Below are 23,615 nucleotides of genomic sequence, written 5' to 3'. Positions count from 1 at the left end.
TCTGAAAGATGGCTCACAACAATAATAACCCGATTTTTGTAACAATAACTATGTACAAGTATTGCAGACAATCCGCACTTGGGATGGGCGCCCAGCATCCACTAAGTAAGTAAATTCTTATTTTCTCTGACGTCCTAGTGGATGCTGGGAACTCCGTAAGGACCATGGGGATTATACCAAAGCTCCCAAACGGGCGGGAGAGTGCGGATGACTCTGCAGCACCAAATGAGAGAACTCCAGGTCCTCCTCAGCCAGGATATCAATTTTGTAGAATTTTACAAACGTATTTGCTCCTGACCAAGTAGCTGCTCGGCAAAGTTGTAAAGCCGAGACCCCTCGGGCAGCCGCCCAAGATGAGCCCACCTTCCTTGTGGAGTGGGCATTTACAGATTTTTGGCTGTGGCAGGCCTGCCACAGAATGTGCAAGCTGAATTGTACTACAAATCCAACGAGCAATAGTCTGCTTAGAAGCAGGAGCACCCAGCTTGTTGGGTGCATACAGGATAAACAGCGAGTCAGATTTCCTGACTCCAGCCGTCCTGGAAACATATATTTTCAGGGCACTGACAACGTCTAGCAACTTGGAGGCCTCCAAGTCCCTAGTAGCCGCAGGCACCACCAATAGGTTGGTTCAGGTGAAACGCTGAAACCACCTTGGGGAGAAACTGAGGACGAGTCCTCAATTCCGCCCTGTCCGAATGGAAAATCAGATAAGGGCTTTTTCAGGATAAAGCCGCCAATTCTGACACGCGCCTGGCCCAGGCCAGGGCCAACAGCATGACCACTTTCCATGTGAGATATTTTAACTCCACAGATTTAAGTGGTTCAAACCAATGTGACTTTTGGAACCCAAAACTACATTGAGATCCCAAAGTGCCACTGGAGGCACAAAAGGAGGCTGTATATGCAGTACCCCTTTTACAAACGTCTGAACTTCAGGGACTGAAGCTAGTTCTTTTTGGAAGAAAATTGACAGGGCCGAAATTTGAACCTTAATGGACCCCAATTTCAGGCCCATAGACACTCCTGTTTGCAGGAAATGTAGGAATCGACCCAGTTGAATTTCCTCCGTCGGGCCTTACTGGCCTCGCACCACGCAACATATTTTCGCCAATTGCGGTGATAATGTTTTTGCGGTTACATCCTTCCTGGCTTTGATCAGGATAGGGATGACTTCATCCGGAATGCCTTTTTTCCTTCAGGATCCGGCGTTCAACCGCCATGCCGTCAAACGCAGCCGCGGTAAGTCTTGGAACAGACAGGGTCCTTGCTGGAGCAGGTCCCTTCTTAGAGGTAGAGGCCACGGATCCTCCGTGAGCATCTCTTGAAGTTCCGGTTACCAAGTCCTTCTTGGCCAATCCGGAACCACGAATATAGTGCTTACTCCTCTCCATCTTATCAATCTCAGTACCTTGGGTATGAGAGGCAGAGGAGGGAACACATACCCTGACTGGTACACCCACGGTGTTACCAGAGCGTCTACAGCTTATTGCCTGAGGGTCCCTGGACCTGGCGCAATACCTGTCGAGTTTTTAATCATGTGGAAGACTTCTGGGTGAAGTCCCCACTCTCCCGGGTGGAGGTCGTGCTGAGGAAGTCTGCTTCCCAGTTGTCCACTCCCGGAATGAATACTGCTGACAGTGCTATCACATGATTTTCCGCCCAGCGAAGAATCCTTGCAGCTTCTGCCATTGCCCTCCTGCTTCTTGTGCCACCCTCTCTGTTTACGTGGGTGACTGCCGTGATGTTGTCCGACTGGATCAACACCGGCTGACCTTGAAGCAGAGGTCTTGCTAAGCTTAGAGCATTGTAAATGTCCCTTAGCTTCAGGATATTTATGTGAAGTGATGTCTCCAGGCTTGACCATAAGCCCTGGATATTCCTTCCCTGTGTGACTGCTTCCCAGCCTCGCAGGCTGGCATCCGTGGTCACCCGGACCCAGTCCTGAATGCCTAATCTGCGGCCCTCTAGAAGATGAGCACTCTGCAACCACCACAGGAGGGACACCCTTGTCCTTGGTGACAGGGTTATCCGCTGATGCATCTGAAGATGCGACCCGGACCATTTGTCCAGCAGGTCCCACTGGAAAGTTCTTGCGTGGAATCTGCCGAATGGGATTGCTTCGTAGGAAGCCACCATTTTACCCAGAACCCTTGTGCATTGATGCACTGAGACTTGGCTCGGTTTTAGGAGGTTCCTGACTAGCTCGGATAACTCCCTGGCTTTCTCCTCCGGGAGAAACACCTTTTTCTGGACTGTGTCCAGGATCATCCCTAGGAACAGAAGACACGTCGTCGGAACCAGGTGCGATTTTGGAATATTGAGAATCCAATCGTGCTGCCGCCACACTACCTGAGATAGTGCTACACCGACCTCCAACTGTTCCCTGGATCTTACCCTTATCAGGGAATTGTCCAAGTAAGGGATAACTAAAATTCACTTCCTTCGAAGGAATATCATCATTTCGCCCATTACCTTGGTAAAGACCCGGGGTGCCGTGTACCATCCATACGGCAGCGTCTGAACTGATAGTGACAGTTCTGTACCATAAACCTGAGGTACCCTTGGTGAGAAGGGTAAATTTTGACATGAAGGTAAGCATCCTTGATGTCCCGAGACATCATGTAGTCCCCTTCTTCCAGGTTCGCAATCACTGCTCTGAGTGACTCAATCTTGAATTTGAACCTCTGTATGTAAGTGTTCAAAGATTTTAGATTTAGAATCGGTCTCACCGAGCCGTCCGGCTTCGGTACCACAACAGTGTGGAATAATACCCCGTTCCCTGTTGCAGGAGGGGTATCTTGATTATCACCTGCTGGGAATACAGCTTGTGAATGGCTTCCAAAACTGTCTCCCTGTCAGAAGGAGACATCGGTAAAGCCGACTTTAGGAAACGGCGAGGGGGAGACGTCTCGAATTCTAATTTGTACCCCTGAGATATCACCTGAAGGATCCAGGGGTCTACTTGCGAGTGAGCCCACTGCGCGCTGAAATTCATTGAGACGGGCCCCCCACCGTGCCTGATTCTGCTTGTAAAGCCCCAGCGTATACTGAGGGCTTGGCAGAGGCGGGAGAGGGTTTCTGTTCCTGGGAACTGGCTGATTTCTGCAGCCTTTTTCCTCTCCCTCTGTCACGGGGCAGAAATGAGGAACCTTTTGCCCGCTTGTCCACGAAAAGACTGCGCCTGATAATACGGCGTCTTCTCATGTTGAGAGGCGACCTGGGGTACAAACGTGGAATTCCCAGCTGTTGCCGTGGCCACCAGGTCTGAAAGACCGACCCCAAATAACTCCTCCCTTAATAAAGCAATACTTCCAAATGCCGTTTGGAATACGCATCACCTGACCACTGACGTGTCCATAACCCTCTACTGGTAGAAATGGACAACGCGCTTAGACTTGATGCCAGTCGGCAAATATTCCGCTGTGCATCACGCATATATAGAAATGCATCTTTTAAATGCTCTATAGGCAAAAATATACTGTCCCTATCTAGGGTATCAATATTTTCAGTCAGGGAATCCGACCACGCCAACCCAGCACTGCACATCCAGGCTGAGGCGATTGCTGGTTGCAGTATAACACCAGTATGTGTGTAAATACCTTTTAGGATACCCTCCTGCTTTCTATCAGCAGGATCCTTAAGGGCGGCCATCTCAGGCGAAGGTAGAGCCCTTACAAGCGTGTGAGCGCTTTATCCACCCTAGGGGGTGTTTCCCAACGCACCCTAACCTCTGGCGGGAAAGGATATAATGCCAATAACATTTTAGAAATTATCAGTTGTTATCGGGGGAAACCCACGCATCATCACACACCTCATTTAATTTCTCAGATTCAGGAAAACTACAGGTAGTTTTTCCTCACCGAACATAATACCCCTTTTTTGGTGGTACTCGTATTATCAGAAATGTGTAAAACATTTTTCATTGCCTCAATCATGTAACGTGTGGCCCTACTGGAAGTCACATTTGTCTCTTCACCGTCGACACTGGAGTCAGTATCCGTGTCGGCGTCTATATCTGCCATCTGAGGTAACGGGCGCTTTAGAGCCCCTGACGGCCTATGAGACGTCTGGACAGGCACAAGCTGAGTAGCCGGCTGTCTCATGTCAACCACTGTCTTTTATACAGAGCTGACACTGTCACGTAATTCCTTCCAACAGTTCATCCACTCAGGTGTCGACCCCCTAGGGGGTGACATCACTATTACAGGCAATCTGCTCCGTCTCCACATCATTTTTCTCCTCATACATGTCGACACAAAAGTACCGACATACAGCACACACACAGGGAATGCTCTGATAGAGGACAGGACCCCACTAGCCCTTTGGGGAGACAGAGGGAGAGTTTGCCAGCACACACCAGAGCGCTATATAAATACAGGGATAACCTTATATAAGTGTTTTTCCCCTTATAGCTGCTGTATAGTTAATACTGCGCCTAATTAGTGCCCCCCTCTCTTTTTTTTAACCCTTTCTGTAGTGTAGTGACTGCAGGGGAGAGCCAGGGAGCTTCCCTCCAACGGAGCTGTGAGGGAAAATGGCGCCAGTATGCTGAGGAGATAGGCTCCGCCCCTTTTTCGCGGACTTTTCTCCTGCTTTTTTATGGATTCTGGCAGGGGTTAAATGCATCCATATAGCCCAGGAGCTATATGTGATGCATTTTTTGCCATCCAAGGTGTTTTTATTGCGTCTCAGGGCGCCCCCCCCCAGCGCCCTGCACCCTCAGTGACCGAAGGGTGAAGTGTGCTGAGAGCAATGGCGCACAGCTGCAGTGCTGTGCGCTACCTTGTTGAAGACAGGACGTCTTCTGCCGCCGATTTTCCGGACCTCTTCTGCCTTCTGGTTCTGTAAGGGGGCCGGCGGCGCGGCTCTGGGACCCATCCAAGCTGGGCCTGTGATCGTCCCTCTGGAGCTAATGTCCAGTAGCCTAAGAAGCCCAATCCACTCTGCACGCAGGTGAGTTCGCTTCTTCTCCCCTTAGTCCCTCGATGCAGTGAGCCTGTTGCCAGCAGGTCTCACTGAAAATAAAAAACCTAAACTAAAACTTTCACTAAGAAGCTCAGGAGAGCCCCTAGTGTGCACCCTTCTCGTTCGGGCACAGAGATCTAACTGAGGCTTGGAGGAGGGTCATAGGGGGAGGAGCCAGTGCACACCAGATAGTCCTAAAGCTTTCTTTAGATGTGCCCAGTCTCCTGCGGAGCCGCTATTCCCCATGGTCCTTACGGAGTCCCCAGCATCCACTTAGGACGTTAGAGAAAGCCCATTCCACAAGGAAGGTGGGCTCATCTTGGGCGGCTGCCCGAGGGGTCTCGGCTTTACAACTTTGCCGAGCAGCTACTTGGTCAGGGGCAAACACGTTTGCTAAATTCTACAAATTTGATACCCTGGCTGAGGAGGACCTGGAGTTCTCTCATTCGGTGCTGCAGAGTCATCCGCACTCTCCCGCCCGTTTGGGAGCTTTGGTATAATCCCCATGGTCCTTACGGAGTTCCCAGCATCCACTAGGACGTCAGAGAAAATAAGAATTTACTTACCGATAATTCTATTTCTCGTAGTCCGTAGTGGATGCTGGGCGCCCATTCCAAGTGCGGATTGTCTGCAATACTTGTACATAGTTATTGTTACAAAAATCGGGTTATTATTGTTGTGAGCCATCTTTTCAGAGGCTCCTCAGTTATCATGCTGTTAACCGGGTTCAGATCACAGGTTGTACGGTGTGATTGGTGTGGCTGGTATGAGTCTTACCCGGGATTCAAAATCCTTCCTTATTGTGTACGCTCGTCTGGGCACAGTATCCTAACTGAGGCTTGGAGGAGGGTCATAGGGGGAGGAGCCAGTGCACACCAGGTAGTCCTAAAGCTTTACTTTTGTGCCCAGTCTCCTGCGGAGCCGCTATTCCCCATGGTCCTTACGGAGTTCCCAGCATCCACTACGGACTACGAGAAATAGAATTATCGGTAAGTAAATTCTTATTTCTCTAACGTCCTAGTGGATGCTGGGAACTCCGTAAGGACCATGGGGAATAGCGGGCTCCGAAGGAGGCTGGGCACTCTAGAAAGATCTTAGACTACCTGGTGTGCACTGGCTCCTCCCACTATGACCCTCCTCCAAGCCTCAGTTAGATTTCGTGCCCGGCCGAGGTTGGATGCACACTAGGGGCTCTCCTGAGCTCTTAGAAAGTTATAGTCTTAGAATTTGTTCTTTTCAGTGAGACCTGCTGGCAACAGGCTCACTGCAGCGAGGGACTAAGGGGAGAAGAAGCGAACTCGCCTGCTTGCAGCCGGATTGGGCTTCTTAGGCTACTGGACACCATTAGCTCCAGAGGGATCGACCGCAGGCCCAGCCTTGATGTTCGGTCCCGGAGCCGCGCCGCCGTCCCCCTTACAGAGCCAGAAGCAAGAATATGGTCCGGAAAATCGGCGGCATGAAGACTCAGTCTTCACCAAGGTAGCGCACAGCACTGCAGCTGTGCGCCATTGCTCCTCATACACACTTCACACTCCGGTCACTGAGGGTGCAGAGCGCTGGGGGGGGGGCGCTCTGAGGCAGCAATAAAAACACCTTGGCTGGCAAAAATACCTCAATATATAGCCCCAGGGGCTATATATGAGGTAAATACCCCTGCCAGAAGTCCATAAAAAACGGGAGAATAGGCCGCGAAAAAGGGGCGGAGCCTATCTCCTCAGCACACTGGCGCCATTTTCCCTCACAGCTCCGTTGGAGGGAAGCTCCCTGGCTCTCCCCTGCAGTCTACAAGGGTTAAAAAAGAGAGAGGGGGCACTAAATTTAGGCGCAGTATACATTATATATATATATAGATATAAAGCTATAGGGGACATAACTCAGTTAGTCCCTGCAGTATATAGCGCTCTGGTGTGTGCTGGCATACTCTCACTCTGTCCCCCCAAAGGGCTTTTGTGGGTCCTGTCCTCGTTTAGAGCATTCCCTGTGTGTCTGCGGTGTGTCGGTACGGCTGTGTCGACATGTTGAATGAGGAGGCTTATATGGTGACGGAACAGAGGCCGATATATGTGATGGCGCCCCCTGTGGGGCCGACACCAGAGTGGATAGAGAGGTAAAAGGTATTAACCGACAGTGTCAACTCCTTACATAAAAGGGTGGATGACGTAACAGCTGTGGGACAGCCGGCTTCGCAGCCCGCGCCTGCCCAGGCGTCTCAAAGGCCATCAGGGGCTCAAAAACGCCCGCTCTCTCAGATGGCAGACACAGATGTCGACACGGAGTCTGACTCCAGAGTCGACAAGGTGGAGACATATACACAATCCAATCCGTGACTTGATCCCGGCAATAAAAAATGTGTTATACATTTCTGACTTTAACCTCTATAAATGGGTTTTAGGTTTGGGGAGAAAAAACAGGCAGTGTTTTGTTCCCCCATCAGATGAATAAATGAAGTGTGTGAAAACCGTGGGTTCCCCCGTTAAGAAACTGGTAATTTATAAAAAGTTACTGATGGCGTACCCTTTCCCGCCAGGAGGATAAGTTACGCTGGGAGATATCCCCTAGGGTGGATAAGGCGCTCACACGTTTGTCAAAAAAGGTGGCACTGCCGTCTTAGGATACGGCCACTTTAATAGGTACCTGTTGATAAAAAACAGGAGGCTATCCTGAAGTCTGTATTTACACACTCAGGTACTAGACTGAGACCTGCAGATAGTGCTGCTGCAGCGTGGTTGGTGACCCTGTCAAACAGGGATAATAGTTGGCAAACATAAAAACATATTAAAGACGTTGTCTTATATATGGGGGATACACAGAGGGATATTTTGCCGGCTGGCATCCAAAATAAATGTAATGTCCATTCTGTCAGGAGGGTATTAGAGACCTGTCACTGGACAGGTGATGCTGACTTAAAAAGCGCATAGAGAGCCTTATAAGGGTGAGGAATTATTTGGGGATGGTCTCTGGGACCTCGTATCCACAGCAACTGCTGGGAAGAAATAATTTTACCTCAGGTTTCCTCACAGAAAAAGGTACAGTCCTTTCGGCTTCAGAAAAGCAAGCGGGTCAAATGGCGCTTCCTTTCTGTACAGAGACAAGGGTAGAGGGAAAAAGCTGCACCAGTCAGCCTGTTCCCAGAATCAAGATTCTTCCCCCGCCTCCTGTGAGTACACACCATGACGCGGGTGCTCCACAGGTGTAGCCAGGTACGGTGGGGGGCCGCCTCAAAAATTTCAGCAATTAGTGGGCTCGCTCACAGGTGGATCCCTGTTTCTTCCAAGTAGTATTTCAGGGGTACAAGCTGGAATTAGAGATGTCTCCCCCCAGCCGTTTCCTAAAATATGCCTTGCTGACAACTCCCTCAGGCAGGGAGGCTGTGCTAGAGGCAATTAATAAGCGGTATTCCCAGCAGGTAATACTCAAGGTGCCCCTACTTCAACAAGGACGGGGTTACTATTCCACACGGGTTGGGGTACCGAAACCGCATGGTTCGGTGTGACCCATTTTATATTAAAATCCTTGAACATAAAAAAATTCAAGTTCAAGATGGAATCGCTCAGGGCGGTTATTGCAAGCCTGGACGAGGGGGATTACATGGTATCCCGGGACATCAAGGATGCTTACCTGCATGTCCCCATTTACCATCCTCGCCAGGAGTACCTCAGATTTGTGGTACAGGATTACCATTACCAAGTCCAGACACTGCCGTTTGGACTGTACATGGCACCGAGGGTGTTTTATCAAGGTAATGGCCGAAATGATGATACTCCTTAAAAAAAAAAAAAAGGGAGTTGTAATTATCCCGTATTTGGACAATCTCGTTATAAGGGCGAGGTCCAAGGAGCAGTTGGTAGTCGGGGTAGCACTATTTTGGAAAGTGCTACAACAGCATAGGTGGATTCTAAACAGTCCAAAGTCACAGCTGGTTCCTATGACACGTCTACTGTTCCTGGGGATGGTTCTGGACATAAACCAGAAATAGTGTTTCTCCCGGAGGAGAAAGCCAAGGAGTTGTCATCTCTAGTCAGAGACCTCCTGAAACCAAAATAGGTAGCGGTGCATCATTGCACGCGAGTCCTGGGAAAAATGGTAGCTTCTTACGAAGCAATCCCATTAGGCAGGTTCCATACAAGAACTTTTCAGAGGGACCTGTTGGACAAGTGGTCCGGATCGCATCTTCCGATGCATAGGCTGATAACCCTGTCTTCAAGGACCAGGGTATCTCTACTGTGGTGGCTGCAGAGTGCCCATCTTCAAGAGGGCCGCAGGTTCGGCATACAGGACTAGGTCCTAGTGACCATGGATTCCAGCCTTTGAGGCTGGGGGGCAGTCACATAGGGAAGAAACTTCCAGGGACTTTGGTCAAGTCAGGTTATTTCCCTACACATAAATATTCTGGATCTGAGGGCCATTTACAATGCCCTGAGGCCAGCAAGGCCTCTGCTTCAAAACCAGCCGGTACTGATCCAATCAGACAACATCACGGCAGTCGCCCATGTAATCAACAGGGCGGCACAAAAAGCAGGATGGCGATGGCAGAAGCCACAAGGATTCTCCGATAGGCGGAAAATCATGTGTTAGCACTGTCAGCAGTGTTCATTCCCGGAGTGGACAACTGGGAAGCAGATCTTCTCAACAGACACGACCTCCACCCGGGAGAATGGGGACTTCCTCCAGAAGTCTTCCAATAGGATTGTACACCATTGGGAAAGGCCACAGGTGGACATGATGGCGTCCCGCCTTAACAAAAAGCTATAAAAGATATTGCTCCAGGTCAAGGGACCCTCAGGCGATAGCTATGGACGCTCTGGTAACACCGTGGGTGTACCAGTCGGTTTAGGTGTTCTCCCCTCTGCCTCTCATACCAAAGGTACTGAGAATAATAAGAAGGCGAGGAGTAAGAACAATACTCGTGGATGGCCAAGAAGAGCTTGGTACCCAGAACTTCAAGAATTTATATCAGAGGACCCATGGCCTCTGCCACTCAGTCAGGACCTGCGGCAGCAGGGGCCCTGTCTGTTCCAAGACTTACCGCGGCTGCGTTTGACGGCATGGCGGTTGAACGCCGGATCCTGAAGGAAAAGGGCATTCCGGAGGAAGTAATTCCTACGCTTACTAAAGCCAGGAAAGAGGTTACAGCAACTCATTATCACCGCATATGGCGAAAATATGTTGCATGGTGTGAGGCCGAAAGGGCCCCAACAGAGGAATTTCAACTAGGTCGATTTCTGCATTTCCTGCAAGCAGGAGTGACTATGGGCCTTAAATTGGGTTCCATTAAGGTACAGATCTCGGCTCTGTCGATTTTCTTTCAAAAAAGAACTCGCTTCAGTACCTGAAGTTCAGACATTTATAAAAGGAGTGCTGCATAGTCAGCCCCCGTTTGTGCCTCCTGTGGCACCTTGGGATCTCAACGTGGTGTTGAGTTTTCTTAAAATCACATTGGTTTGAACCACTAAAAACCGTGGATCTGAAATATCTCACATGGAAGGTGGTTATGTTATTGGCCTTGGCTTCTGCCAGGCGAGTATCAGAATTGGCGGCTTTGTCTTGTAAAAGCCCTTATTTGATTTTCCATATGGATAGGGCAGAATTGAGGACTCGTCCCCAGTTTCTCCCTAAGGTGGTGTCAGCGTTTCACCTGAACCAGCCTATTTGGTGCCTGCGGCTACTAAGGATTTGGAGGACTCCAAGTTGCTAGACGTTGTCAGGGCCCTGAAAATATATGTTTCCAGGACGGCTGGAGTCAGAAAATCTGACTCGCTGTTTATCCTATATGCACCCAACAAGCTGGGTGCTCCTGCTTCTAAGCAGACTATTGCTCGTTGGATTTGTAGTACAATTCAGCTTGCACATACTGTGGCAGGCCTGCCACAGCCAAAATCTGTCAATGCCCATTCCACAAGGAAGGTGGGCTCATCTTGGGCGGCTGCCCGAGGGGTCTCGGCTTTACAACTTTGCCGAGCAGCTACTTGGTTTGCAAAATTCTACAAATTTGATACCCTGGCTGAGGAGGACCTGGAGTTCTCTCATTCGGTGCTGCAGAGTCATCCGCACTCTCCCGCCCGTTTGGGAGCTTTGGTATAATCCCCATGGTCCTTACGGAGTTCCCAGCATCCACTAGGACGTTAGAGAAAATAAGAATTTACTCACCGGTAATTCTATTTCTCGTAGTCCGTAGTGGATGCTGGGCGCCCATCCCAAGTGCGGTTTATCTGCATTACTTGTACATAGTTATTGTTAACTAAATCGGGTTATTGTTGAGCCATCTGTTGAGAGGCTCTATTGTTTCATACTGTTAACTGTGTTTCATATCACGAGTTGTACGGTGTGATTGGTGTGGCTGGTATGAGTCTTACCCGGGATTCAAAATCCTTCCTTATTGTGTACGCTCGTCCGGGCACAGTACCTAACTGAGGCTTGGAGGAGGGTCATAGTGGGAGGAGCCAGTGCACACCAGGTAGTCTAAGATCTTTCTAGAGTGCCCAGCCTCCTTCGGAGCCCGCTATTCCCCATGGTCCTTACGGAGTTCCCAGCATCCACTACGGACTACGAGAAATAGAATTACCGGTGAGTAAATTCTTATTTTTTTCATCGTTCTGGTGATCGGAGTGTGATTGACAGGAAGTGGGTGTTTCTGAGCGGAAACTGGCCGTTCTATGGGTGTGTGCGGAAAAACGCTGCCGTTTCTGGGAAAAACGCGGGAGTGGCTGGAGAAACGGGGGAGTGTCTGGGCGAACGCTGGGTGTGTTTGTGACGTCAAACCAGGAACGAAACTGACTGAACTGATCGCAGTGGCAGAGTAAGTCTCGAGCTACTCGGAAACTGCAAAGAAATTTCTGATCGCTATTCTATTCGCAATTCTGCTAATCTTTCGTTCGCAATTCTGCTAAGCTAAGATTCACTGCCTGTAGGCGGCGGCTTAGCGTGTGCAAAGCTGCTAAAAGCAGCTAGCGAGCGAACAACTCGGAATGAGGGCCATTGTCTGCATCTGTACATTCTCCTAATGAGTGAATGTTATGCAGACACCTAACACACGGTCTCACCTGCGGCTCCTCTCCAGCCAGACACCTGGCAGTTGGTTAATGCAGAGTTATCCGGATCCGTGCTGGGAAAACACACAGGCTGTACGTTCCGGCCAAATATAATCTTCCCCTCAGTCATCAGTAACATCAGATCATGGCCGAGCAGGATCTCATCATAATTCTGGTGCACAATCACCTTGCGGATGGGGTAGTGAGGTCTCCCCTCCAGCTCCTTGGATTCTAGTTCTGTGATTCCCACCACACCAACAAGAGCTTTTCTATAGCTGAAAGAATGGGAAAAGAGCATAAAGAAATGGAAAGAGACATCTCACCCTTGGAGGTAAATATATCCTGCCGGATGCAATATCTACAACATAAGGGAGAGGAACAAACTCTATATAGATCCCACACTATGGCCCTCATTCCGAGTTGATCGCTCGCTAGCAGTTTTTAGCAGCAGTGCAAACGCTAGGCCGCCGCCCTCTGGGAGTGTATCTTAGCTTAGCAGAAGTGCGAATGAAAGGTTCGCAGAGCAGCACCAAAAATATTTTCATGCAGTTTCTGAGTAGCTGCAGACCTACTCCTACCTTGCGATCACTTCAGTCTATTTAGTTCCTGTTTTGACGTCACAAACACGCCCTGCGTTCGGCCAGCAACTCCCCTGTTTCCCCAGGCACGCCTGCGTTTGTATCTGACACACCTGCGTTTTTCAGCACACTCCCGGAAAACGGTCAGTTACCACCCAGAAACGCCCCATTCCTGTCAATCACTCAGCGGTCAACAGTGCGACTGAAAAGCGTCGCTCGACCTTGTGTGAAACTGCATCGGCTTTTGTGAAAGTACGTCGCGCGTGCGCAGTGCACACCATACGCATGCGCAGAAGTGTTTTGCCTGATCGCTGCGCTGTGAACAACGGCAGCTAGCGATCAACTCGGAATGAGGGCCTATAGGAGAGAGACTCTATAGATCCCATACCAAAGGAGAGAATCTATAGATCACATTCCAAAGGAGAGACTCTATAGATCCCATACTAAAGGACTCTATAGATCCCATACCAAAGGAGAGAGACTCTATAGATCCCATACTAAAGGAGGGACTCTAAAGATCCCATAATAAAGGAGAAAGACTCTATAGATACCTCATTAAAGGAGAGAGACTCTATAGATCCCACACTATAGGAGAAAGAATCTACAGATCACACATTATAGGAGAGAGATGCTACAGATCCCACACTATAAGAGAGAGACGCTACAGATCCCACACTAGGGAAAAAGACGCTACAGATCTCACAATAAAGGAAGAGAGATGCTACAGATCCCACACTAAGGGAGAGAGACGCTACAGATCCCACACTAAGGGAGAGAGATGCTACAGAACCCAGAACCCACACTAAGAGAGTGAGACGCTACAAATCCCACACTAAGGGAAAGAGACGCGACAGAACCCACACTAAGGGAGAGAGACGCTACAGATCCCACACTAAGGGAGAGAGACGCTACAGATCCCACACTAAGGGAGAGAGACGCTACAGAACCCATACTAAGGGAAAGAGATGCTACAGATCCCACACTAAGGGAGAGAGACGCTACAGATCCCACACTAAGGGAGAGAGACGCTACAGAACCCATACTAAGGGAGAGAGACGCTACAGATCCCACACTAAGGGAGAGAGACGCTACAGATCCCACACTAAGGGAGAGAGACGCTACAGATCCCACACTACGGGAGAGAGACGCTACAGATCCCACACTAAGGGAGAGAGACGCTACAGATCCCACACTAAGGGAGAGAGACGCTACAGATCCCACACTAAGTGAGAGAGACGCTACAGAACCCACACTAAGGGAGAGAGATGCTACAGAACCCACACTAAGGGAGAGAGACGCTACAGAACCCACACTAAGGGAGAGAGACGCTACAGATCCCACACTAAGGGAGAGAGACGCTACAGATCCCACACTTAGGGAGAGAGACGCTACAGATTGCACAATAAGGGATAGAGATGCTCTACAGATCCCACACTAAAGGAAAGAGATGCTACAGATCCCACACTAAGGGAGAGAGACGCTACAGATCCCACACTAAGGGAGAGAGACGCTACAGATCCCACACTAAGGGAGAGAGACGCTACAGATCCCACACTAAGGGAGAGAGACGCCACAGATCCCACACTAAGGGAGAGAGACGCTACAGATCCCACACTAAGGGAGGGAGATGCTACAGATCCCACACTAATGGAGAGAGACGCTACAGATCCCATCATTAAGGGAGAGAGACGCTACAGATCCCACACTTAGGGAGAGAGACGCTACAGATTGCACAATAAGGGAGAGAGACGCAACAGAACCCACACTAAGGGAGAGAGATGCTACAGATCCCACACTAAGGGAGAGAGACGCTACAGATCCCACACTAAGGGAGAGAGACGCTACAGATCCCACACTAATGGAGAGAGACGCTACAGATCCCATCATTAAGGGAGAGAGATGCTACAGATCCCACACTAAGGGAAAGAGATGCTACAGATCCCACACTAAGGGAGAGAAATGCTACAGATCCCACACCAAGGGAGAGAGATGCTACAGATCTCACACTAATGGAGAGAGACGCCGCAGATCCCACATTAAGGGAGAAAGACGCCGCAGAGCCCACACTAAGGGAGAGAGACAATACAGAGCCCACACTAAGGGAGAGAGACGCTACAGATACCACACTAAGGGAGAGAGACGCTACAGATACCACCATTAAGGGAGAGACAGATGCTACAGATCCTACACTAATGGAGAGAGACGCTACAGATCCCATCATTAAGGGAGAGAGACGCTACAGATCCCACCCTAAGGGAGAGAGACGCAACAGATCCCACCCTAAGGGAGAGAGACGCTACAGATCCCACACTAAAGGAGACGCTGCAGATCCCATACTAAAGGAGAGAGACACTCTAGATCTCACACCAAGGGAGAGAGACGCTACAGATCTCACACTAAAGGAGAGAGACTCTATAGATCTCACACTAAAGGAGAGAAATGCTACAGATCCCACACTAAGGGAGAGAGAAGCTACAGATCCCACACTAAAGGAGAGACATGCTACAGATCCCATACTAAATGAGAGAGACGATACAGATCCCACACTAAGGGAGAGAGATGCTACAGATCCCACACTAAGGGAGAGAGATGCTACAGATCCCACACTAAGGCAGAGAGACGTGACAGTACCCACACCAAGGGAGAGAGATGCTACAGATCCCACACTAAGGGAAAGAGATGCTACAGATCCCACACTAAGGGAGAGAGACGCTACAGATCTCACACTAATGGAGAGAGACGCTACAGATCCCACATTAAGGGAGAAAGACGCCGCAGAGCCCACACTAAGGGAGAGAGACGATACAGAGCCCACACTAAGGGAGAGAGACGCTACAGATACCACACTGAGAGACGCTACAGATACCACCATTAAGGGAGAGAGAGATGCTACAGATCCTACACTAATGGAGAGAGACGCTACAGATCCCATCATTAAGGGAGAGAGACGCTACAGATCCCACCCTAAGGGAGAGAGACGCAACAGATCCCACCCTAAAGGAGAGAGACGCTACAGATCCCACACTAAAGGAGACGCTACAGATCCCATACTAAAGGAGAGAGACTCTATAGATCTCACACTAAAGGAGAGAAATGCTACAGATCCCACACTAAAGGAGAGACATGCTACAGATCCCACACTAAGGGAGAGAGATGCTACAGATCCCACACTAAGGGAGAGAGATGCTACAGATCCCACACTAGGGAGAGAGACGCTACAGATCCCACACTAGGGAGAGAGACGCGACAGATCCCACATTAGTGGTCATACACACTGGACTATGAAGACGATTTGTCGTTCCAATACAACAATCATCTTTTAATATCGCCCTAGTGTGTACCCGGCCTAATGATGATATATTACACAATTTAATTATTATTATTATTTTTTTTTTAATTCATCAATAGGAAACTTCTTGCCTTTAGGGCAAAATGGAACCACTGCTACAGATCCTAATGCAGAGATCTCATTGCAGCCGTCAATTATAGTAGTCCACCACAGCAACTTTCTCACCTCATCTTCAGGCCAGACGGAGCCGCCACTATCCAAAACTCACTGATGATTGTTCCCACCTCCAGATGGCATCCACTGAGGTCCTGAATTGACACCAGCCAAGGGAATCCAGAGAGATGGAGTAATTTCTTGTTCAGGACATCTGCCACAAAGCCTCTATAAGTGCTGCAACCTGGGAGATGCAGAGAGACGCTGAGTTTATCACACGGTTACCAGACATCAGCACATGTGGAAGTGTTATAGTCCCCAACACTCCCAGGGTGTTAATGCTCCTACTTCCCTGCACTGAGCAGCACAATAATATTCAGCTTCTGCACTGTAGATACAGATCTCACCTCTGTCTTACTTCCGGCTTTTTGTAAGGTAATATATATGGAAGAGAAGCGTTTAAAAGAATTAAGTTCACAAACCACGACATGATGGTGGTTGTAGTCCTGCTGATGTCAGTGGGAAGGCTTTTACAATGTTGGCCTCTATAGAAATAATCTATTGTCCAGTGTTCCCAGTTACAGAAGACTACACCCCATAAATATATCATGGATCCAGGACATGTGACCAGCCCTGCAGGCTGCAGCCATCAGTGCAATGTACTTACCTGGAGTGGCAACTTCAGGGTAATACACTAGAAATGGAGGCAGACTGATACTCACTAGCACAGCTATGTGGCGTCCAGAGAGCGAGGATCAGGCACCAGATCTTCACATGGAACCTAACAGAGGGAGGAGGGTTATGTGACATTAGAACATTGGAGGTCATTCCGAGTTGATCGTTAGCTAGCAGTTTTTAGCAGCTGTGCAAACGCATTGTCGCCGCCCACTTTGCAGGAGTGCGAACGCCTGTGCAGCAGAGCGCCTGGAAACACATTTTGTGCAAAACAAGACCAGCCCTGTACTTACTTATCCTGTGCAATGATTGCTGCGACAAGTGACACGGTAATGACGTCAGATACCCGCCCAGCAAACGCTAGGCCACGCCTGCGTTTTTCCAAACACACTCACAAAACGGTCAGTCTCCTTGCGTTTTGAATCGTCGCTAGAACCAGTGCAAAATCACAATGGACTTTGTACCCGTACGACGCGCGTACGCATTGCGGTGCATGCGCAGATTAGCCATTTTTTACACTGATCGCTACGCAGCAAACAACGGCAGCTAGCGATCAACTCGGAATGAACCCCCATTGTGCCACACTTATTGACGACTTGGGAACACAGCTCCCAGCATTCAAGAGATTCTTATATTTATTTCACACCAACATCATGTGTGGAAATATGGTCATAGTGACATTACCGGGGTCCCGTCCTGACTCACCTCTTCTGTGTTCATGGGTCTGGTAAGGGCTGCAGGCAAATGAGCCACATTATCCATGGCCCAGACCTTGTCTCGTACCGGACTCTCCCACAGCCAGAGCCGTGATGCCAGTCCTTGGATAAATAATGTTCTTTAGGTAAAGCCAAGCCTGTCCAGCTAATGATAAAGTCAGATCTACAATGTAATGCCTCCTGACGGCATGGATATAGGGTGTGAATGGGCGTAAGTCGGGGTGCTGGTGTATATTGTGTACTGTAGTGTTACGAGTAAGTAAAAACACAGAAAATGTACAGATTACTCATTTATTACTATATGATGAACAATATAAAAAATGTATATCCTTAAGAAACGCCAGGAGTCCGCCTGAAACGTGTTGGTCCATGACACAAATACTATTTCACTCCCTGAGATAACTTCCAGCCAGATGTCTCGGACCTTCTGAGGTGGAGAATTTGCTGCGGCCGGAGGCCCGGCACACAGGGTAACCTTGCGGCACATTCATAACTATGGTGGTCATTCCGAGTTGTTCGCTCGCAAGCTGCTTTTAGCAGCTTTGCACACGCTAAGCCGCCGCCCTCTGGGAGTGAATCTTAGCTTATCAAAATTGCGAACGAAAGATTAGCAGAATTGCGAATAGATATTTCTTAGCAGTTTCTGAGTAGCTCCACACTTACTCGGCATCTGCGATCAGTTCAGTCAGTTTCGTTCCTGGTTTGACGTCACAAACACACCCAGCATTCGCCCAGACACTCCTCCGTTTCTCCAGCCACTCCCGCGTTTTTCCCAGAAACTGTAGCGTTTTTTCACACACACCCATAAAACGGCCTGTTTCCGCCCAGAAACACCCACTTCCTGTCAATCACATTACGATCACCAGAACGAAGAAAAAACCTTGTAGTGCCGTGAGTAAAATACCTAACTGCATAGCAATTTACTTGGCGCAGTCGCACTGCGGACATTGCGCATGCGCATTAGCGACTAATCGCTCCGTTGCGAGAAAAAAATAACGAGCGAGCAACTCGGAATGACCCCCTATATGAAAAGTACAAAGTGGCGCTAGGCACCATGCACTGTCAATGAGGAAATCTGTGTTTAATAATGTGTTTTATATTTAGTGCTCCAGGGGGGTCATTCCGAGTTGTTTGCTCTGTAAATTTATTCGCATCGCATCGATTTTCCGCTTAGTGCGCATGCGCAATGTTCGCACTGCGACTGCGCCAAGTAAATTTGCTATGCAGTTAGGAATTTTACTCACGGTTTTTTCTTCGTTCTGGTGATCGTAATGTGATTGACAGGAAGTGGGTGTTTCTGGGCGGAAACTGGCCGTTTTATGGGTGTGTGTGAAAAAACGCTACCGTTTCTGGGAAAAACGCGGGAGTGGCTGGAGAAACGGAGGAGTGTCTGGGCGAACGCTGGGTGTGTTTGTGACGTCAAACCAGGAACGACAAGCACTGAACTGATCGCAGATGCCGAGTAAGTTTGAAGCTACTCAGAAACTGCTAAGAGGTGTGTAATCGCAATTTTGAGAATCTTTCGTTCGCAATTTTAAGATGCTAAGATTCACTCCCAGTAGGCGGCGGCTTAGCGTGTGCAAAGCTGCTAAAAACAGCTTGCGAGCGAACAACTCGGAATGAGGGCCCAGGTACAGTTCTAGAATTGCACATTTAAAATGTATTTATATCTAAGATGTGTTTAAATGTAGTTCATACTTGCCTACTTTTGAAAAAGCATTTCAGGGAGATTGTGAAAGTAACCCCTATAAGTGCGGACGTTTACTGTTACATCTAAGAGGTGTGTCATGAAAATGACTTACATCCAAATGTAAATGAGCCCCAAAGTTAGTACGATATACTTGTTGAAGAAAAAACACTAATATTTTGCAGGATTTGTTGTGTATTGTGTTTTACAAGAGGTTCCATATACTGTAAAGGCCAGGAGAAACCTTATTTAAAATGCATGTAGCCTGAGTGCTGAAACACACTACCCGGCTTTTGCCGGCCGGGAAAAAGCCGGACGGCTTTTTCCCGTGCCGGCATTGTAGTTAACAGTGTGAGGGCTAGGGTCCCTTCACACTGCACGGCCCCGGCCCGGCTGCCGGGTTGCAGCCGGGTCTCACCACTGGAAGGTCCGGCGGCCGGGCGGCCGCCGGGCCGTCTTTGGAGCCAGTAAACCATGTGTGTGAAGGGGAGCTTTCACACACAACGTTTTTTTCTGAAGCCGTGTCTGATGCTGCGCATGCGCACAGCATCACACATGGCTCAAAGCCGTCCTGTGTGACAGACACTGCCGGTTTCTCACGGATGGCAAAAAGCCGGACAAAGGGGGTAATTCCAAGTTGATCGCAGCAGGAATTTTTTTAGCAGTTGGGCAAAACCATGTGCACTGCAGGGGAGGCAGATTTAACATGTGCAGAGAGAGTTAAATTTGGGTGTGGTGTGTTCAATCTGCAATCTAATTTGCAGTGTAAAAATAAAGCAGCCAGTATTTACCCTGCACAGAAATAAAATAACCCACCCAAATCTAACTCTTTCTGCACATGTTATATCTGCCTACCCTGCAGTGCACATGGTTTTGCCCAACTGCTAAAAAATTTCCTGCTGCGATCAACTTGGAATTACCCCCAAAGTTTGTCCGGCTTTTTGCCATCCGGGAAAAACCGGAGTGTGTGTTACAGCCCATAGGGATCATTGTGCCTTATAACCAATGCAGGGAAATGGCGCTAATGAGCTCATTTGAATGTATGTGTCTCCGATTTTCCTTCCCCCCCCCCCCCAAGAATGTAACAGCTATATAATGGGGGTAAGGTACAATCAGGGAGATTACTGGACTATTCAGGGAGTGAGGGAGATTGTTACTATTTCAGGGAGTCTCCTGCAGAATGAGGGAGAGTAGACAACTATGATGTAGTTGAAAGGTAAAAATGCTCTGAGATTTGACATCTAGAACCAGTTTGTGGGACACTGTCACATAGGAAGTCAGTGGCGCACCCAGGGGGGGTTTCCGAGCACCCCCCTCCACTAAAAAAAAAATTAATTTTTTTTTATTTTTTTTTAAGCTGCATGAGTATTATTAATGACTGTCTAGCGTCCTCTGCAGCCTGCTGTCTTCCTGGTGGCACTTGTAAGTGCAATAAAAGTTTACTTTATTTTAATTATAGTACATATATATCCATGTGCATACATATACACATGTATATACATACATACATACATACATATAAACACACACACACACACACACACACACACACACACACACGATATATATATACATGTGTATATATATGTGTATATATAGATATATATATATGTATGCATGCATGTTTAATATGCTATGTATATGTGTATATGTATGTGTGTGTGTGTATATATATATATATATATATATATATTTCTCTGACGTCCTAGTGGATGCTGGGAACTCCGTAAGGACCATGGGGAATAGACGGGCTCCGCAGGAGACTGGGCACTCTAAAAGAAAGATTAGGTACTATCTGGTGTGCACTGGCTCCTCCCACTATGACCCTCCTCCAGACCTCAGTTAGATTTCTGTGCCCGGCCGAGCTGGATGCACACTAGGGGCTCTCCTGAGCTTCTAGAAAGAAAGTATATGTTAGGTTTTTTATTTTACAGTGAGACCTGCTGGCAACAGGCTCACTGCATCGAGGGACTAAGGGGAGAAGAAGCGAACCTACCTGCTTGCAGCTAGCTTGGGCTTCTTAGGCTACTGGACACCATTAGCTCCAGAGGGATCGACCGCATGGAACTGGCCTTGGTGTTCGTTCCCGGAGCCGAGCCGCCGTCTCCCTTACAGAGCCAGAAGCAAGAAGAGGTCCGGAAAATCGGCGGCAGAAGACTTCGGTCTTCACCAAGGTAGCGCACAGCACTGCAGCTGTGCGCCATTGCTCCTCATGCACACTTCACACTCCGGTCACTGAGGGTGCAGGGCGCTGGGGGGGGCGCCCTGAGGGCAATATATGACACCTTGGCTGGCAAATCTACATCATATATAGTCCTAGAGGCTATATAGATGTAAAATTACCCCTGCCAGTATTCCAGAAAAAGTGGGAGAAAGTCAGTTGAAAAAGGGGCGGGGCTTCTCCCTCAGCACACTGGCGCCATTTTCTCTTTACAGTGCAGCTGGAAGACAGCTCCCCAGGCTCTCCCCTGTAGTTTTCAGGCTCAAAGGGTTAAAAAGAGAGGGGGGGGCACAAAATTTAGGCGCAATATTGTATATACAAGCAGCTATTGGGAAAAATTCACTCAATATAGTGTTAATCCCAAAATTATATAGCGCTCTGGTGTGTGCTGGCATACTCTCTCTCTGTCTCCCCAAAGGGCTGTGTGGGGTCCTGTCCTCAGTCAGAGCATTCCCTGTGTGTGTGTGCGGTGTGTCGTACGGCTGTGTCGACACGTTTGATGAGGAGGCTTATGTGATGGCAGAGCAGATGCCGATAAATGTGATGTCGCCCCCTGTGGGGCCGACACCAGAGTGGATGGATAGGTGGAAGGTATAAACCGACAGTGTCAACTCCTTACATAAAAGGCTGGATGACGTAACAGCTGTGGGACAGCCGGCTTCTCAGCCCGCGCCTGCCCAGGCGTCTCAAAGGCCATCAGGGGCTCAAAAACGCCCGCTCCCTCAGATGGCAGACACAGATGTCGACACGGAGTCTGACTCCAGTGTCGACGAGGTTGAGACATATACACAATCCACTAGGAACATCCGTTACATGATCCCGGCAATAAAAAATGTGTTACACATTTCTGACATTAACCCAAGTACCACTAAAAAAGGGTTTTATGTTTGGGGAGAAAAAGCAGGCAGTGTTTTGTTCCCCCATCAAATGAGTGAATGAAGTGTGTGAAGAAGCGTGGGTTCCCCCGATAAGAAACTGGTAATTTCTAAAAAGTTACTGATGGCGTACCCTTTCCCGCCAGAGGATAAGTTACGCTGGGAGATATCCCCTAGGGTGGATAAGGCGCTCACACGTTTGTCAAAAAAGGTGGCACTGCCGTCTTAGGATACGGCCACTTTGAAGGTACCTGCTGATAAAAAGCAGGAGGCTATCCTGAAGTCTGTATTTACACACTCAGGTACTAGACTGAGACCTGCAGATAGTGCTGCTGCAGCGTGGTCTGTAACCCTGTCAAACAGGGATACTATTTTGCGAACATAAGACGTCGTCTTATATATGAGGGATGCACAGAGGGATATTTTGCCGGCTGGCATCCAGAATTAATGCAATGTCCATTCTGTCAGGAGGGTATTAGAGACCCGACACCTGACAAGTGATGCTGACTTTAAAAGGCACATAGAGGAGAAGGAGACAGAAGTGCATCACAGGAGCTCCTGCAAAACGGGGCTCTTATTTAATCAAATAGCCCACTCCAGGGCTTCATATCGATCCTTGGTGGCCCTCCGGTCCCCCTTATCCCCCCTGCAGCATCCCTGTACGAGCCGCGGAATCAGGGAGTAGTTTTTACTACTCCCGCGGATTGCGGCCTAGGTGAAACCAACAAGCCGGGACCTCGATTTACCCCTTACACCGGTGGTGGCTTCGGGGACTCACAGATCAGGCCGTGAACGGCTCACAGACGTCGGACGCCCGTGCTGCCGCTAGCCGCGGCTGACGGACCCTCCTCGCCACCCGCCGCCTACCCTCGCTGCACGGAGCCGCTGAACCTTCTCACGCGGGGAGAGGCCGCAGGACGACAGGCGACCAGCTGCACGCCCATGGCTCCCTGCTGCTACATCTCCGCTATGCCTCCCCAGCTGGGCCCTGTAAGTAAGTACGTTTTTAAACTTATCTGAGGGACCCCAGCGGTGCAAGGAGACAATAGTACAGTGCTTATGATAAAGGGGTGTGCTGGACAGTGGTGACAGGACCCTCATTCAGGACCTGCAGTTCCTCCACCGGAAGGCCTTTCATATTTCATATTTCATATTGAGACATTATCCATCTGTCTACTGGTTAGACAGATACTGGAGCACCAGCAACTAAACAAATCCTCCCACACCTGACACCCCCCCTGATATTATACATTATCATACCTTCCAATATCAATACAGAAAGGGAAGGAGGGGGAGAATGAGAGGAGAAACACATAGAAGAAACATAAGTCTGACGCCCCCTGCAGTTTGCAAGCTAGAAATACATATTGGATTGAGTCTATAATTGCTATGGACAAATTCATGTCTAAATCATTACGTAACCCA

At 48.9% G+C, this 23,615-nt stretch overlaps 1 protein-coding gene across 1 annotated transcript in view; it reads right to left on the bottom strand.

Annotated features, from left to right (window-relative positions):
- PRSS54 (serine protease 54) overlaps positions 1–23,615 on the bottom strand; it is a 67,019-nt gene that overhangs the window by 24,049 nt on the left and 19,355 nt on the right. The window contains exons 2-4 of the mRNA XM_063945840.1: positions 16,739–16,797; positions 16,089–16,260; positions 12,009–12,271 (exon numbers count right to left, since the gene is read on the bottom strand). Coding sequence (XP_063801910.1) covers positions 12,009–12,271; positions 16,089–16,260; positions 16,739–16,797 — 494 coding nt within the window. The remainder of the gene's footprint in view (positions 1–12,008; positions 12,272–16,088; positions 16,261–16,738; positions 16,798–23,615) is intronic.

Source organism: Pseudophryne corroboree, chromosome 11, assembly GCF_028390025.1.
Source record: "Pseudophryne corroboree isolate aPseCor3 chromosome 11, aPseCor3.hap2, whole genome shotgun sequence".
Taxonomy (NCBI): Eukaryota; Metazoa; Chordata; class Amphibia; order Anura; family Myobatrachidae; genus Pseudophryne; species Pseudophryne corroboree.
The sequence above is the reverse complement of the archived record's forward strand: the minus strand, read 5'-3'. Positions and strand labels throughout refer to the sequence as shown.